Source organism: Balaenoptera musculus, chromosome 1, assembly GCF_009873245.2.
Source record: "Balaenoptera musculus isolate JJ_BM4_2016_0621 chromosome 1, mBalMus1.pri.v3, whole genome shotgun sequence".
Taxonomy (NCBI): Eukaryota; Metazoa; Chordata; class Mammalia; order Artiodactyla; family Balaenopteridae; genus Balaenoptera; species Balaenoptera musculus.
This window is the reverse complement of record NC_045785.1, coordinates 126,882,669-126,900,087: the sequence shown is the minus strand read 5'-3', so window position 1 is coordinate 126,900,087 and position 17,419 is coordinate 126,882,669. Positions and strand designations below refer to the sequence as shown.

Below are 17,419 nucleotides of genomic sequence, written 5' to 3'. Positions count from 1 at the left end.
CAGAAGTCAGAGAAGCTGAAGAAGGACCCAAGGGAAGGTAGAACGGCTGCTGCCCCAACTCCCAGCAAGGCGAGCTGGCAGAGAAATGAAAACATGTGTGAACTGCAAGTTGACACATTTCAAAGCCACAACATCTGAGTCAACAGAGGAAATGGGGCTTTCATCTACCAGCAAGTACTTCCCTGTGGCTGAAGTGGTTTATGCTAGGGTGGGATGCAGGGGTGGCAGGAAGGTAAAGTGAGATGAGAGAAAGATGAGCCTGGAGCCTTAAATCAAGCAAGATCATTGCAGTTCAACATTTATATATCAACTTTCTTATAAACCAGGACAAAGTGTTAAACTGGATCCTGACGGCCATGGGAACCACTAACTATGTTGACTCTCCAATTTTCATTTCAAAAAGCTTAAAACCATTGGCACAGCACAATCTTCCCCTCAGGTCTCAGCTCTCCCTATTCTTTCTTTAACCACCTGTACCCACAACAAACTCTCCAGCTTCCCCCAACACTCTTCTTGCCTCAGTGTCTCTACCTGGAATAGTTTGCCTGCTCTAAATCCTCTTCCCCTGCAAGCTCCATTTCTTCCTTTGTAAATACTGCCCTAGGCAGCATTCATCAGAGCAGGGTGTAAATAACCACACTGTGTGTCACTAGACTGTGGCCTTCCTGAGGATGGGAACCTTGTTTACATCATCCAAATAGCCTCACTATCTAGCATAGTGTCTGGCACTTAGAAGATGTTCAGTAGGTATGTATTGATTACATCAAGCTCCAAGAGCTTCTCATCAAACACTTTGCTTATATGATTTTTCAATTTCGTTAGTTGCTTTGATGAAGTAAGTCTTCTAATCACTGTCAGACAGAGAGAGGCAACACATTTCTATATTTGAGTAGAGAATCAAGAAGAGACAGTAAAGGCTTCTAGTGTCCTTCTGAAAAGCATCTACAAACGGACTCAAGTTATCAAGAGGGAAAGGAAAATCATTCCTCTTCTGAGGTGTGCTCCAAGGCACTCGTGAACCTTGCATTCTTTACCGATACACCTTCATTCTTTACCAATACGTCTTCATAATTATTGTCTATAATGGCTTCCTTATCATTCTTGGTTTCTTTAATTCCCATAGGACTGCCTGTCAGGTCCTTGGGAAGTTTATAATTATAAAGAGGCTTCAATTTTTTTATGTAGATTAGGTTAAACAGTCTTCGGAAGCTTTGTTTAATATTTGAGGAGGTCAATCTATGAGCTATTTCCATAAAAATTTTGTTTGTTATTTCTGCAAACTCTCTGATCACAGGATCTTCATCCCGAAGCACTCGGTCAATAGCTGTAACAGCAGAAAGGCCATTAATTCAAGGCATCACTCTCACAGTCTGAGAAGCTCTAACCCTAAATAGCCTCACCACCTTTCACAAAAGCACCCCTCCCCCAATTTTTGTTACTTTGACAAATAGCATCCAGGAAGTTTTTTATCCTCTATCCTCATCAGACCTCATTAAAAGAAAAAAGGAAATATTCACTAAGTGTTTACTGAGTGCCTATTATGTGCTGAGCATTCTGGTGGACAGCATAAACATATATTCATGAAGAGGTTCAATATTGCTCATAATAATGAAAAAAGTGGAATCAGTCTAAATGTTCATCAATATGAAAGTGCTTAAAAATTAGAGATATCATAAAGTGAAATAGCACATACATATTAACATGATGATGTAGACCCATGTTTCTTGGCATGAAAAGATGTTTCTGACACATGAGTAAGTGAAAAAGTTATAAAACAGTTATGATAGTTTTAAAAATAAATATGTAATAGTTTATATTCTTTAAAAATATCTGCAATAAGATATATACCAAAATGCTAATATCATTATATTCATATGTTGAGCTTGTGGGAAGTTATTATTTTCTTTCTTAATAAAAAGAAATAGAGAAGGAAAAAAGGACAGATTTAGCAAAGAGAGAAAAAGGAGAAGGAACAGAAGGAGGAGGAAGAGCGAAAGAAGAAAAATATTCTGAGTGACATGGAGGGAGTGCTTAGTATTTAGCCAGCAGTCAATAAATATGAATGAACAAAAAAGGAAGGAAGGTAATGATGTGTCAATGTAGATTCATCAACTGTGACAAAGGTCCCACTCTGCTGGGGGATGTTGGTAATAGGGGGAGGCTCTGCATGTGTGGGGTCAGGAGGTATACAGGAAACCTCTGTATCTTCCACTCAATATTTCTATTAATCTAAAATTGCTCTAAAATATAAAGTCTATTACCAAAAACAGGAAGGAAGGCAGCCACCTTATTTTCTGCCTCCCCTGTTTGTAATTCTGATCCTGAAGGGGAAATAGGTAGAGGCTAAGAGAGAGACGCTGAAGATCCAAACATTTTGAAAGAATAAACATTACCCTTCTTTAATTTCTTCTGATGCAAGTGTTCATTGCTCTCCACTAAAATGTAAATCCTCTGAGGGAAGGGACTTTGCTTTGTCTGCTGCTGTATACCCTGCAGATAGAATAGTGCTGTCACATAGTAGATGCTGGATAAATGTTTGTTGAATGGATTAATGAGTGAATGATTTCTTAACTCTCTGTAGTTCCTAAGGACTCTAGGATAATAGTTAGGTCTCAAATAATGAGAGGGACAGATGGAGAGATTGAAACAGAGAGAGAAAGAATAAAAAATAAAGAAGATGTCCCTTAACCCAGTCCTTCCACTGATTTCCCCTTAACTGCCTAGCTACCTCTACCACCCTCTTCCCATCCCTGGCATCACTATAGAGCTCAGATATAAATTGAATCACAAATAGTGAAGTTATTTAGGCCTATATATAAAGATTTCATTATAACTTCAACACTTACCCTCAAGCATGACTTCAATTTCATCTCTGAGCAGTAAATGGCCACCCAATTTTGCCAAGTACCCTATGCACAAAGTAAAATTAAAGTTACCCCAAAATACGTTATGAAAATACATTATCTGATATTATCTGGCTACCTTCATTGCTTTCTTCAAAGCAAAGCATCTCTAGATTATCCTTGAATCATCTTTTAGTGCTTTCAAATAATTATTAATAAAATTCTTTATTGAGATATACATGTGTATATAAATGTGCAGAAATCATAATTGTACAGCTCAATAAATGACCACAGAGTGAATACATCTCGCTACCACCTAGGTCATTAAATAGAATATTACTATTATCCTAGGAGCCTCCCTCATGCCCTTCGCAGCCTCCTCCTTCACCTTTCAGAATACATTCTTTTGCTCAACGTTATATTGTGTGATTCATCCATGTTTTTAAACATAGCAATAGTTCATTCATTTCCATTGCTACATGACAAAGGTTGGCAAAGTTCTCTTGAAACACAGCCATGCTTATTGGCTCATTTGCTTATGGATTATCTACGGCTGCTTTCACCCTCCAACAGCAGGGTTGCATAGTTGCGACAGAGACCATATGGGACTCAAAGCCTGAAATATTTACTATCTGGTTCTTTACAGAAAGAGTTTGCAGAATGCTTTTATATGATATTCCATCTTATTAATGCAGCACTTTTTAGCCATCCTGCTTATGATGGACAATGTGTTGTTTCCAATTTTGGGCTATTATGAATAATGATGTTATTGTGGGCATTCTTGTACATGAATTTTTCCGTAGATTTGTGTGCATTGCTGTTTGGTATATAGCTAGGAGTGGACTTATTGGCTAATGGATATGCTTATGTTCACCTTTAATCATTACTGCAGAACAGTTTCCAAGGTGGTTGTACCAATTTTCATTCTTACATTTCCATTGCTGTACATCCTCTCTAACACTTGAAATTGTTAGTCTTTTACCTTTCAGTCAGTCTCATGGGTTTGGTGGTATTAGTTTTGTATATTTATTGGCCACTTGGATATTTCTTTAGTGAAATGTCTGTTCAAGTAAGTCACTTGTTTTTATATTGAGGTGTTTTTTAAATTATTTATTCTTAGGCATTTTAAATTCTGGATACTAATCTCTTAGAATATTACACCCATTACAAATATCTTCTCCTCCCCCAGGGCTAAACTTTTCCATTTGTATTGTTTTTGTTTTTGTTTTTGTTTTGATGAACAGAAGTCCCTAATTTTAATGTAGTCCAATTTACGGTTAGTGAATTTTGGAGTCCTGATAGAGAATCTTTGCTGTCTGAAGGTCATAAAGATATTCTCCCATATTTACTTCTGGAAACTTTATTGTTTTACCTTTTCACAGTTTTGGATTGCAAGCCCAACTGGAATTATATGGCATAAAATAGGGGTTGAGATTACTTACCTATGAAATTAATCGAGCACCATTAAGAGAAAAAAAAAGTCCTTTCCCTAATGCTTTGCAGGGTCATTTAAATCGTAAATTGTGCAGGGGTCAGTGTCTTGCCTCCATTCTATCATTGTGCCACTTCCACACTACCTTAATGTAAAATGGGTCTTAGATATCCAGTAGTATAAGTTCTTCAACTTTGTGATTCTTCTTCAGATTATCTTGGCTATTCTCAAATCTTTAAATTTTCATGTAAAAATTAGAATCAACTTCTCAAATTTCACACACACACACACACACACACACACACACACACACACACACATACACACCCAAAACCTCTGGTGAAATTTTGTTTGGGGTTGTATTGAATATACTGAACAGTCTGGGGAGAGTTGACATTGTTACAATACTTAATTCTTTAATCCATAAACATGATATATCACTCTATTTAAGTCTTCTTAAAAACTTCTCAACATTTTCTAGTTTTTTTGTGTATCAGTCTTGTACATCTTTCCTTAGTTTTATTTTGAGGTATTTGATGAATTTTGGTACAAGGCATTAGGCATCAAAAAATTAATTTTCTAGTTGTTTATTGATAGTGTGTAGAAACCCAATTGATCTTTGTATATTGATATTGTATATAGAAAACTTGCTAAATTTATTTAATTCTAATAGTTTTTCTGAATTCTTTCCAGTGTTCTAAATACTCAATTATTTATCTGCAAATTTTGGAAGTTCTATTTTCTTTTTTCCAGACTTATACATTTTATTTCTTGTTATTACCTTATTTTAGTTTTGGAAAATTTTTGGTCATTATCTCTTCAAATATTTATTTTGTCTCATTCTTTCCCCACTATCCTTATGGAACGCGTATGTTAAACCTTTTAACCATATCTCATATTATTATGCTCTTTTCATATTTTCCATTTTTAACTCTTTGAGTTTTAATCTTGATACTGAATATTTTATTCTGACATTTCTAATTCTCTTTATCTCTTTTCAGTTCTTTCTAGTATGCTGCTAATTTTACCCATTGAGTTCTGCATTCCGTCTCATTATTTAATCTTTTGAGCATACTAATCATATTTATTTTAAAGTTCCTATCTGATAAATTTCAATAATTGCATATACTAGATTCTGTTTCTATTTTTTTTTTCCTTGTAATTAAAAAAATCTAAATGTCTGGTTATTTTTGATTAAATCTCAGCTATTGTGTATACAATTTTGTGTAGATACTTTTAGGCTCTGGGCAATTTATCTTCTCCCAGAGAGGATTTATTTTTGCTTTTTTGGCAGGCAGTTAGGCTAGAGATATATCCCCTTAATCCAACCAGCGAGTTAGATATTCAAAGGTTCAGTAATTTTAAGGGCTGGCTTATTTTTAGTTTACTCTTACTCTTAGGGTAGAGACATCAGGGATCCCAGCTGAAAACTTGGGAGTATTTACCAGGGTTCCTCCTCATTGTCAGTCCACTACAAGTTTTATTCCTCCAGCTCAGTGAGACAGCTAAAATTTCTGCACAGTTTATCAGCCTCCCAAATACCCTTTTTGCATTTAGAATTGAACTATAAATTTATAAAAGAAAATCTATAAAGGAAAATAATCCCCAAATATCAGGCCTACTTCTTTTGGTTTTTCTACTTTCTCTTCACTGCCTTTATAAAAGCTCTTACATGTTTTCAGATAGATTTTTTTTTTAACATCTTTATTGAAGTATAATTGCTTTACAATCGTGTGTTAGTTTCTGCTTTAAAACAAAGTGAGTCAGTTATACATATACATATGTTCCCATATCTCTTCCCTCTTGCATCTCCCTCCCTCCCACCCTCCCTATCCCACCCCTCTAGGTGGTCACAAAGCACCGAACTGATCTCCCTGTGCTATGCGGCTGCTTCCCACTAGCTATCTATTTTACATTTGGTAGTGTATATATGTCCATGACACTCTCTCACCCTGTCACATCTCACCCCTCCCCCTCCCCATATCCTCAAGTCCATTCTTTAGTAGGTCTGTGTCTTTATTCCCATCTTGCCACTAGGTTCTTCATGTCCTTTTTTTTTTTTTTTTTCCTTAGATTCCATATATATGTGTTAGCATACTGTATTTGTTTTTCTCTTTCTGACTTACTTCACTCTGTATGACAGAGTCTAACTCCATCCACCTCATTACAAATACCTCCATTTCATTTCTTTTTATGGCTGAGTAATATTCCATTGTATATATGTGCCACATCTTCTTTATCCATTCATCCGATGATGGACACTTAGGTTGCTTCCATGTCCTGGCTATTGTAAATAGAGCTGCAATGAACATTTTGGTACATGACTCTTTTTGAATTATGGTTTTCTCAGGGTATATGCCCAGTAGTGGGATTGCTGGGTCGTATGGTAGTTCTATTTTTAGTTTTTTAAGGAACCTCCATACTGTTCTCCATAGTGGCTGTATCAATTTACATTCCCACCAACAGTGCAAGAGTGTTCCCTTTCCTCCACACCCTCTCCAGCATTTATTGTTTCTAGATTTTTTGATGATGGCCATTCTGACCAGTGTGAGATGATACCTCATTGTAGTTTTGATTTGCATTTCTCTAATGATTAAGGATGTTGAGCATTCTTTCATGTGTCTGTAGGCCATCTGTATATCTTCTTTGGAGAAATGTCTGTTTAGGTCTTCTGCCCATTTTTGGATTGGGTTGTTTGTTTTTTTGTTATTGAGCTGCATGAGCTGCTTGTAAATCTTGGAGATTAATCCTTTGTCAGTTGCTTCATTTGCAAATATTTTCTCCCATTCTGAGGGTTGTCTTTTGGTCTTGTTTATGGTTTCCTTTGCTGTGCAAAAGCTTTTAAGTTTCATTAGGTCCCATTTGTTTATCTTTGTTTTTATTTCCATTTCTCTAGGAGCTGGGTCAAAAAGGATCTTGCTGCGATTTATGTCATAGAGTGTTCTGCCTATGTTTTCCTCTAAGAGTTTGATAGTGTCTGGCTTAACATTTAGGTCTTTAATCCATTTTGAGGTTATTTTTGTGTATGGTGTCAGGGAGTGTTCTAGTTTCATACTTTTTCAGATAGATTTAAGAAATATTTTTATTGCTGTTCTTATTATCTTCATTTTCCATGTGATAAAATAAAAGTTCATAGAGATTAAGTAACTTGGTGAAGGTCACATGGCTAGTGGGTGTTCATTCTGAGATTTCAATGGAAATGTATCTACTCTCATCAATATTTCACACTGCCTCTGCTTCAGTCAAAATAGTGACCACAGAAATCACAATAATACATTATTTTCATAATACAATTTACAGATAGTAAAGCTCAAGATATTCTTATTGACAGGTGGAACATGGGCTTAAAAATTTAAGAATAATGTTTAAAAACAAAGCCCTGTGTTGTGGAGGTATCCTTAATTGGCATACTTTTGCTTAAGTTTGTAAATCAATGCAATTCCTTTCTGAATTAGATGGTGGGTACAAATAATGAATGAACATTTCTTATGCTAGAGAGTACTAATTTCCCCTATTGTCAAATTACTTCTTTATCTTTAGTTCTCTTACTAAAACTACCAATTTTTAGCTGGACATATGGCCGTCCAGCAGATGACTAGACTTTTAAGACTTCTTTGCAGCTAGGTATGGCAACATCTATGTTCTGAGCTAATGATCATTTAGCAGAAGTTACAGCTACTCTTTAAAGAGATGCCTGTGACCTCTTGATATTTTCCCCTTTCCAATTGACTGGTATGTAGAAGTAGTGGCAGGCGATGGAGGAAACATCTTGGACCTGATGTAGGAAACTGTGTGATGAGAATACTAGAGCAACAAAAGAGCTGACACTAGTCTATGTATACTTGGATTGTTAAATAAGAGAGAAATAAGCTACTATTTTGTTTAAGCCGTAATTATATTTGGGTCTTTCTTAAACTGTAGGAACTTCAGAAATACAACATTACCACCAAAGGAGCAAAATAGGTAGCAAAATTAGGCAAAAACAACTGAAAATTAAATGACTCTACTGAAATGGTGTTTTTGAAAGTTAAAAATGAAATTTCAAATAGAATTGGATGTTTTGAAAGTTTTGAAACACGGCAGACTAACCACAATGCCAACAAGGTGCACGTGGGTGTGATTTTAGCTAAATGGAAGAATGCAGTTAGTAGTGGTGGGGAGCGTGGGAACAGGAACTGCAAGCTCCATCCACAAGCAGTCAGCTCTGCTCAGTTGCTACCAGGCAGAAACGCAGGTTCAGTGTAGCCTTATCTCCTCCCCCTATCAAATAATTGGAAATACAGATACTTATGCGAAAACTCTTAAATTTTAAATTTGGCAATTGCGACACACTACTAGCTGTCAATCTAATATCATTGTCCCCTTCTTGCCCAATAAAAAAAGTGCCAAGCATCTCTTGCAAATGATGGTGGCATTGTGACAGTTCTGGTCATTGGGAGGTGTAAGATGAATCACTGGTTGGGATTTTGAAGAAAGCTTTGTAAAATTAGGTTGACCCAGCGACACCTTTTGCCCTTTACATTTTTTTTTTCTCCTTGGGGTAACACTGCAAAAATGCTGAAGGTAATCAGAAAACACAAATAAGGATACAAGCCACATGCTAAGGATGATGGTATTATAAAGCCAATGATGCAATGAATATCTACATGCACACATCACTTCTCATATGTGACTATATCAGAGGATAAATTCTCTTGAGAAGAGATTAGTCAAAAGAATATGCATTTCACATTTGGATGGAAATTACCAAACTGTTCTGAGATTGTAGTAATTTACACTCTGACCAGTAATGTAAGTGATTGCCTACTTCCTGCAACCTGGACAAAACTATGTAGTATAATCATTTTTGTTCTTTGTCAGTTTGATGGATGGAAGCACTTTATCAACTCAATTTGCATCACTTTTTGGATGAGGCTGTGAAAATTTTATGTATATGAGCCAAATAATTTTCTTCATGTACTTTGTCCATTTTCCTAGTGGGTTGTTTGGCTTTTCTTACAGATTTGTGAGGATTCTTTAGACAGTAAGAATTCATGCACCCTTTATATGTGATAAGTGACATAAATATTTTATTACAATTTGGCTTTTGACTTTGTTTATAATGGTTTTGCCTTGCAGAAATATTTATTTTTACATAGTTTGTCAATCTTTTATGATTTTTACTTTTACTTAGAATGATCTTACCTACCCCTTGATTATAAAGCAAATTCTTCTACACTATTTTATCTAATCTTATTTATTATTATGGTTTTATTTTTAGCATTTGTGCCTTTGACCATCTGGAATTTATTTAGTGTAAAGAGTGGGATAGGAATAAAATAATTTTAAAAATTCCAGATGGCTCACCATGTGTCCCCAAACCATTTAAGGAATATTCCATATTTTCATCACTATTAGTTAAAGCCAGTGATTCACTGTAAAATATTGCATGTTTTGGCAGTTATTTCTAGATGGTATTTTGTTCCATTTGTCTATCTATTCATTCCATGTGATTTTAATTACTGTAGCTATATTAATATCTGATAAGGCTAGTCCTCTCTCATTCTTTTTTGGTTAGAACTTCCTGGATATTCTTGCATGGTAACTTTTCTATATTAATTTTAAAATTAGGATGTGAATTTTGAAAAAAAAGCCCTATTGATATTTTAATGGGCATCTTATTCCATGTATAGATTAATTTAGGAAAGAATTGGCATATTTACAATTTTGATTCTTTCCTAAAATATGGTTTATACCTTTCAATTTATTTAAAATTTTTTGTGTCTTTCAGTAATATTTGCAAGTTTTCTTCATAGAAATATTGCATACATTTTAAAGTTTCTTTTTAGATATTCCTTCCTTCCTTCCATCTATTCAATACATGACTTCATACACCTAGAACTGATTTCTGTGTAGGGTGTCAGGTAGGAATTTGTGTGTGTGTGTGTGTGTGTGTGTGTGTGTATTCCCATTGTCCTAGCACCTTTTATTAGACAGCCCATCATTTCTGATCTGATATATACTGCCAGTTCCGATCTTTATATTAGGTGTTTGTATATGTGTGGATCTGTTTCTAGGCTTTCTATTATAGTTTCACAGGTCTTGTCTTTCCTTGAGTGAGTAACAGATTGTCTAAAATTTGTTAGTTATATCTTCTTATGTTGGTCTTTTGCTCTTCCACATACATTTAGGATCAACTTGTCAAGATCTATGAAATTATCTGTTGGTATTTTTTATTATAACTGCATTGAACTTATTGATCAGTATTTCTCAGTAGGGGCTCTGGGGATTCTAGATGGGAAAATTTGTGACTAACACTGTTACAATTATTACTGAATATTAAGCATACTCCTGTAACGTTAAATGCATTAATGGACATTAAATGCTATACCAACCTGGAAGCAAGCTGGCAAGGGAGATGTAGACCATAGAGGTCAGTTTTTGAGGCATAGAAAAATGTGAAACATAGTGAAGAATGGATTGGGAGCTGGAAGTCCTACAGTTAAGTAGATACTGTATGTCCTTATGTGATAGTTTATCCATTCCTTCTTTAGTTGGCTGAATTCCATCAATGATTTCTTCAAGAAGGATTCATGGTAATGAACTTATGCTGAGTTTTTGTGTTTTAGAAATGTTTTCTTATTATTTTTATAGTTGGATATAATTTTGTTGAGTATAAAATTCTTCAGTCATAATTTTTTTCCACTTAGGATTTGTAGGCTCTATTCTACTATATTTTAGAGTTGAATACTGAAGTGGAGAAATCTAATGCCAGATTTATTTATTTTGTAATGTATAGGTGATTTTTTTTTTGCTCAACTGCTCAAAGAATTCTTTAACTCTGAAGTTCCATAACTTTGTTAGGAAATGTCTTAATGTTTCATTCTGTATAAAATATTTCTTGAAAAATTTTTACCATCAGTATATTTAGTCAAATTTTTTTTAGTTCTTAAATTCTATCTTTTAATACTTTTTTTTCTGTCTAATTGTTCATTTTTCTTCAGGGTTATTATCTATGCATATTTGCATTTCTTTCATCTATCTTCTATATCTATCATTGCTCCCTAATTTTTCAAACTGTTTCTTGTTGGTTTATATTTTATTTTGCTAACATTTCTCAACCCTTTACTCCTTGTTCCTTACTGGGTTATCAACAATATACATTTGCTCTTCCATTGGCTGCAATGTAGTTTTTTGAAATGGTTATATATTTTTTCTTACACTTTCCATCATGCTTTGAAAGCTTCTTTTTCTTTTTGAAATTCTCTATTTTGCCATTTATTTTCTTGAACATATTAATCAGTTTTTAAAACATATATCTCACATCTATGTCAGATAACTTTAGTATCTGGATCTCCTGATGTTCTCTTTCCATTGTCTATTTTTTAAAAAAAATTTTATTGGAGTGTAGTTGATTTACAATGTTGTGTTAGTTTCAGGTATACAGCAAATCTCCTCCCAGAGTAATGAAAATAAAACAAAAATAAACAAATGGGGTCTAATTAAACTTAAAAGCTTTTGCAGAGCAAAGGAAACCATAAAGAAAACAAAAAGACAACCTTCAGAATGCGAGAAAATATTTGCAAAGGAAGCAACCAACAAGGGATTAATCTCCAAAAGATACAAACAGATCATGAAGCTCAATATCAAAAAAAAAACAACCCAATCAAAAAATGGGTAGAAGATCTAAATAGACATTTCACCAAAGAAGATACACAGGTGGCCAAAAAGCACAAAGCACATGAAAAGATGCTCAACATCACTAATTATTAGAGAAATGCAAAGCTTACTCTTCATGTGCTCCCATTATCCCATTATATATTCCCTGTGTGCTTATATCTTTAGATCTTTATTTTTAAAAGTTTTGGATTCATGAATATATTTACCATGATTTTCAACTACTCTGTAGAAACATTTTCTAAAATTTGATTTTCTTCTTTCTTTCCTCTCTTGTCCTCCTGGAAATACCTCTTCAGAAAGATAATGCCTTTTCCTTTTTTAGTTACTTATTTTTGCATCTTGCAATATTATGTACAGAGGAGTGTTTATGGAAAGTTCCAGTGTAGAATTCAGAATAACATGAATTCTTTATGGTTTGAAATAAAGTTCTTATAATACAGGGTTCTCTCTCTGTGTGTGTGTGTGTGTGTGTGTGTGTGTGTGTTCCTCTACTCCACTCTGATCAACACAGATCGTGAACTGTAGTGCTGATCATAATACAATTTGTCTTCTACCCTGACTAATGACAGACTTTTCTGTACAAGTATAATGTGACTAAGTATTTCCTCATTCCTTGGGGCCCCAGCTACTCGAGGATGCCAAATGGGGTCAAGCGACGATCCCACTACCAAGTTGGGAATTCACTTCCTATCATTCCAAATAAAGGATTATTAGTTTTGATCTTCATGGCGAGAATCTAGGGGGGAAAAAAGTGATTGGTCAGGTTTGTCCAAGGTCAAAAATTTTAGTTGTCTTCTTTTAGAATCTTCCTGCACTCCCACAACTTTACATTTTCTTCTTCAAACTTTATTGGATTTGGTAGCTCTTCCTCATCTGTTGTAGTCTGTGGTTATAGATGTTCATGTTTTGTTGAAGATGGCATTTAAAAAATACATTATTCTTATTCTTTGGGGGTGATTTTTAAGCAGTGAAGGAAAACTGTAGTGGTTTGCCACCATCTTAAATTTTGAAATTCATCCTGTTGAATGTACTTTGTATGATAATTTAATCACACAGCTATACCCACTGTGTATTATAAAGTAGAACTCTACACTCATCATATATTTTAACTTCTGTTCATCATAGATATCACCATGAAAGGTACAGTCCATCATAAAGAAAGAAAATTTATAATTTTTTCAAGGAAAATTTCTAGCTGCTTACCCCATTCTTTACCTTTTAAGACAAATTAGGAAATTAGAATTGTATTTTACTTACCTATTAAAATAACTGATCCTCTTCTCAGATATGTTCTGGAACTCCTCAGGAATCCTAAGGTATCAGATATCAAATCTGTAATATATTTCTGATGAGAAATAAGCTGAGAATAAAAAAGGAAAAAAAAATTCTCTCACTTCTTGAAAAAGCACATTTGCTCTCTCCAGAGAGGCTTTCAGGGAAAAGAACTTGGTTGCTTATACCAAATCAGGGTCAGTTTAAAACTTGGGGGTTTCTGTGTATGAACGTTATTCTTTTGCTTGCAGGTATTATTCAGCTTATTACATGATATCCAAACTTTGGGTTTCTAACTTTTGCTTAACATCCTTCCATCCCCATTTGTCTATCATTGCAGTTTATGCTGGTTTTCAGAGAACCAGCTCATTCGACCATGGAAAAGAAATTCCAGCTTTTCTTTTGGTGATCTGAAATGTTGTTCCTACCTTTACACTGCTCAAAGTATGTAGGTTGGAGGAAGAAACGATAGATGAAAAATGTTGAGGAAAAGAGAGTGGGAAATTTTAATTTTCTCTTGTCTCAAGTTCTAGCTATAATTGTTCATTTATCTTTTCTTTATATTCCTTGCTCATCATGCTTTTCATCACTTTGGATATCCTTTAAAGTTCCTTCTATAACTCTTGTGGTAGTAAACCCTGAGGGGTCACTTACAAGATTGTTACAGATGTTGAGCACTACCAGCTCAAAACTGTAATGTTCATCCTTGAGCAAATATGATGTTGACCATTTTAATTCTGAGGCACAGATTTCTAATGTATGTTTACATGCCTGTGAAGTAGAAAAAGGTCAGTAAAAATCTATTCATCTGATGTTACATAAAGCACTGCGATTCTCAGCAAAACTAAGAAAAACAAAATCACAGGACTTACTTTAACTACTCTTGCCTCTGTATCTTCCAGAAACAGAATCAGAGGTACCAAACCTCCGAAAACCACATCATTCAGCATCCATGTGTACTGGCTCATGTCCCTGAGTAACTCACCAAAGTGTCGAATGGCCATACTCCGAATGCCTCCATTAATCTGAAATATGCACACAGAAAAGACCTCATTTGAGGATATTTATATATATGCACACACACTATATACTATATATACTATGTATACATATATACACTATTTAGTATATATATATTTATACGTATATATACTATATATGATGTGTGTATATATGTATATATATGATTATTATCATTTATTTTTAGAAAAGATTCACTTTGGGTCTAAGAAGTCAGCTTGCCTTTTGATTTTAAAATAAGACTTGCTTGCCAAAATTCAGATTACATTAAAGAAAATCCCCTGTGAAAAGTGAGTTTCTTAAATTTAGGAAGATAGTATTTAAAAACATCCTAAAAATATAACATGTAAAAATCTGTATAACTTGGAGATGATTTCTACAATAATACTTAGGGTAATGTGACCATGATGTCTTCAAATGCTGGAGGCCTTTGCAGAATTGCCAGTGAATACCAATGCAAGTTCTTTGCATAATGGCATAGTACTAGGTTTCCAAGGGCTTACTTATGCCAAATAGGAAGGTGATTGGATTATAAAGATTCTACAAGAGAAAAATTGCAAGTCAGAGGAAGAGGTTAATTTTTTAAAATATAATATCACCTTCAGTTTTTTAAAAAAGTTTATGATTCCATTTTGAAAATAATTCTTTACATGGGCATGCCAGCTACTTATTAGCCGTGTGAACTTGGCCAAATATTCATTTCAGTTTTCCTCAGTTTCCTTATACATAAACTGGATAATAGCAATAGAGTTTGTTAGAGGATTATATAAAATTGCCCATGTAAATCCGTTAAAATAGTGCCTGGTACATAGTAAATACTCAATACATTTTAGCCACTATTATTATTACTATTATTATCATTATGTCCTTATGAAAATCTTTTCTGACACTGTTTCCTCTTTCTATAATTTAATAATATTGGGCCTTTCTTCAATGAAATCTGCAGAACTAAGAACTTACAAATTTTGGCAAGATAATTTACTATGAAATAATTCTCTGGTTCACAAACACTCATCAAAGGAATCTTTAAAAACAAATAGATTTCCCATAGCATACCAAAATGTTCCTGTTTATTAAAATACTATATTACTGTCATCCAACTTTTCTGGAACACTTTTACCATAAAAAATGGGAATATTCAAAATGCACAACTTTCTGATGAAATACTTTCTAATTAAAGTTTTCTATGAAAATATCATATTCATTTGGGGCATTACACGTGTCAACTCCAATACCCATAATATGCCTGCTATTCACTCGATTTTACAGATGATGCACTAAGAGACTGAACCACCTGCTCAAGATTTCACAGCGAGTCAGTGGCAGCACGGGGATTTGAACCTAGGAAGTCCAGATTCAGGGTTAACACACACAGCCACTAAACTATAATTCCTCTTTCATCTAAGAACAGAGGCTACATTTTGATTCTCTTTTCCTATGGGCAGACTTTTCCAGGTTCTCACAATGTAGTTTAAAAACAAACAAACATAGAGCTTACTTGATTAATATTATTATCTCTGGGGAAAAAAAAAAGGTAGCTCTGCACAAAATGACTGCCTTTTGTTGACTTATTCTGGGGTGTAATAGCATTGCCTTACCTGGGGCTTCAGTTTAATGATAAAACCTAATGATCTCACATATCTAACTGTGCAACTCACATGATCCATCAGAGGACAGTAGCTGCAAGCAATTCTGGTACACAGGGAGGAGTAGGTCACCTTGTCCAGTTTGCCTAAAAGTCTTCGAAGGGTCATCAAGGCCCGAATTACAACAGTCTTGTCTTGGGAAAGGAAGGCATCCAAGATGGATATTAATAAGCTGCAGACATTTTCTATCTACATATAAAAGGAAGAAAACGGTGGGATTTAAGAACTAGAAGGAGACTTGAGGTAGCATTTGGCACACACACCTCTGAGTTTGGGCAGCATGCAGTGATGTGCTGGAGCTAGCTTACAAGAGTCAATTGCCAAATTGTCAAAAATTTTGCAAGCTGATCATTAAAACAAGTCACTATTAAAAATTAAATTTTATAAATTTAGAAATAAATAAAAACTGATAATAAATACTCAAGACTCATTACTTCCTGTTCTTTTGCTACATTTTGCTCTTTTATGCCTTTGAGGTTATTTACATGTATTGTATCTGTATGGTGGGGATATTAAATAATGATGCGCTACTGCACATTTCTCCCAAATCCATGTCTACAGATGTCGCTTTGATAGACTGAAATCATCCATAGTGGGAGTATTTACACCAGAGAAATTGGTCTTATTTTCACAGAGCTGCTTGTTTAAACATTTACCAACACACCATTGGCAGTATAACCTCTAAACTAGGTGACAATGACCTGTTTGGACATGAGAGCCACTGAACTGCTGAGCTAGGTCATGGGCATCAGTTGCAGATCAGAGACAAGCAGAATATCAGGCAATCAAAACATGAAAAGGAGACACCAGAGGAGTGAAAGACAGGCTGGAAAGAAAGGAAATAAAAGAAATAAATACTATTTGCCAAAATAACAGCCAGAGGACCCTTGTGTCTGGCTGGAGTCTTTACCAATAGATAGTACATGAAACCTCAATCCAGATCCCTCTCCACTGTTTCTCTCCCACTTTCCTAGACAACTTTGTCACATTGTTAATCGCATTGGTAAGAGGACTAGACAAGGCAATAAATAACTTTCTGTTCGCAATACATACTATTGACTTGTATGATTTATCTAAAGCAAATAAACTATGGCTCATTTCATTCTAAATGCAAAATGAGTGCCCACTGACAGGCTTTAAGCTTTCAGAGACTATGCTTAATGGATATACTAGGATTTATTATTAAATTTATTATTAAATCAGTAATAATTTATGGAATATCTACAGTCTCAGCACTGTGCAAGCTACTTTGAAATTTACAAAAGAATTACAACACATAGGCGTATGCGTTGACACACTCTTCCTGGAAGGCAAGAAGTATTCACATGACTTAGTGGGAAATGATATAGGACAGTAGTTCTCAAGTTTAACCTGCATTAGAATTACCTGGAGGACTTTTGAAAACATAGATTGGTGGGCACAACCCCCAGGATTTCTGATTCCATAGGCCTGTGATAGGACCTGACAGTGTGCATTTTTAACAAATTTCCAAGAGACTCTGATGCTGTTGGTTCAAGAGTCATAGGTAGAGAGCCATAAATATAAAA

At 34.7% G+C, this 17,419-nt stretch overlaps 1 protein-coding gene across 1 annotated transcript in view; it reads right to left on the bottom strand.

Moving 5' to 3' along the window:
- Positions 1–980: 980 nt before the first annotated feature.
- MROH9 (maestro heat like repeat family member 9) overlaps positions 981–17,419 on the bottom strand; it is an 86,881-nt gene continuing 70,442 nt past the window's right edge. The window contains exons 16-21 of the mRNA XM_036873628.1: positions 15,885–16,061; positions 14,079–14,231; positions 13,861–13,977; positions 13,192–13,294; positions 2,847–2,909; positions 981–1,324 (exon numbers count right to left, since the gene is read on the bottom strand). Of these exons, the coding sequence (XP_036729523.1) occupies positions 981–1,324; positions 2,847–2,909; positions 13,192–13,294; positions 13,861–13,977; positions 14,079–14,231; positions 15,885–16,061 (957 nt within the window). The remainder of the gene's footprint in view (positions 1,325–2,846; positions 2,910–13,191; positions 13,295–13,860; positions 13,978–14,078; positions 14,232–15,884; positions 16,062–17,419) is intronic.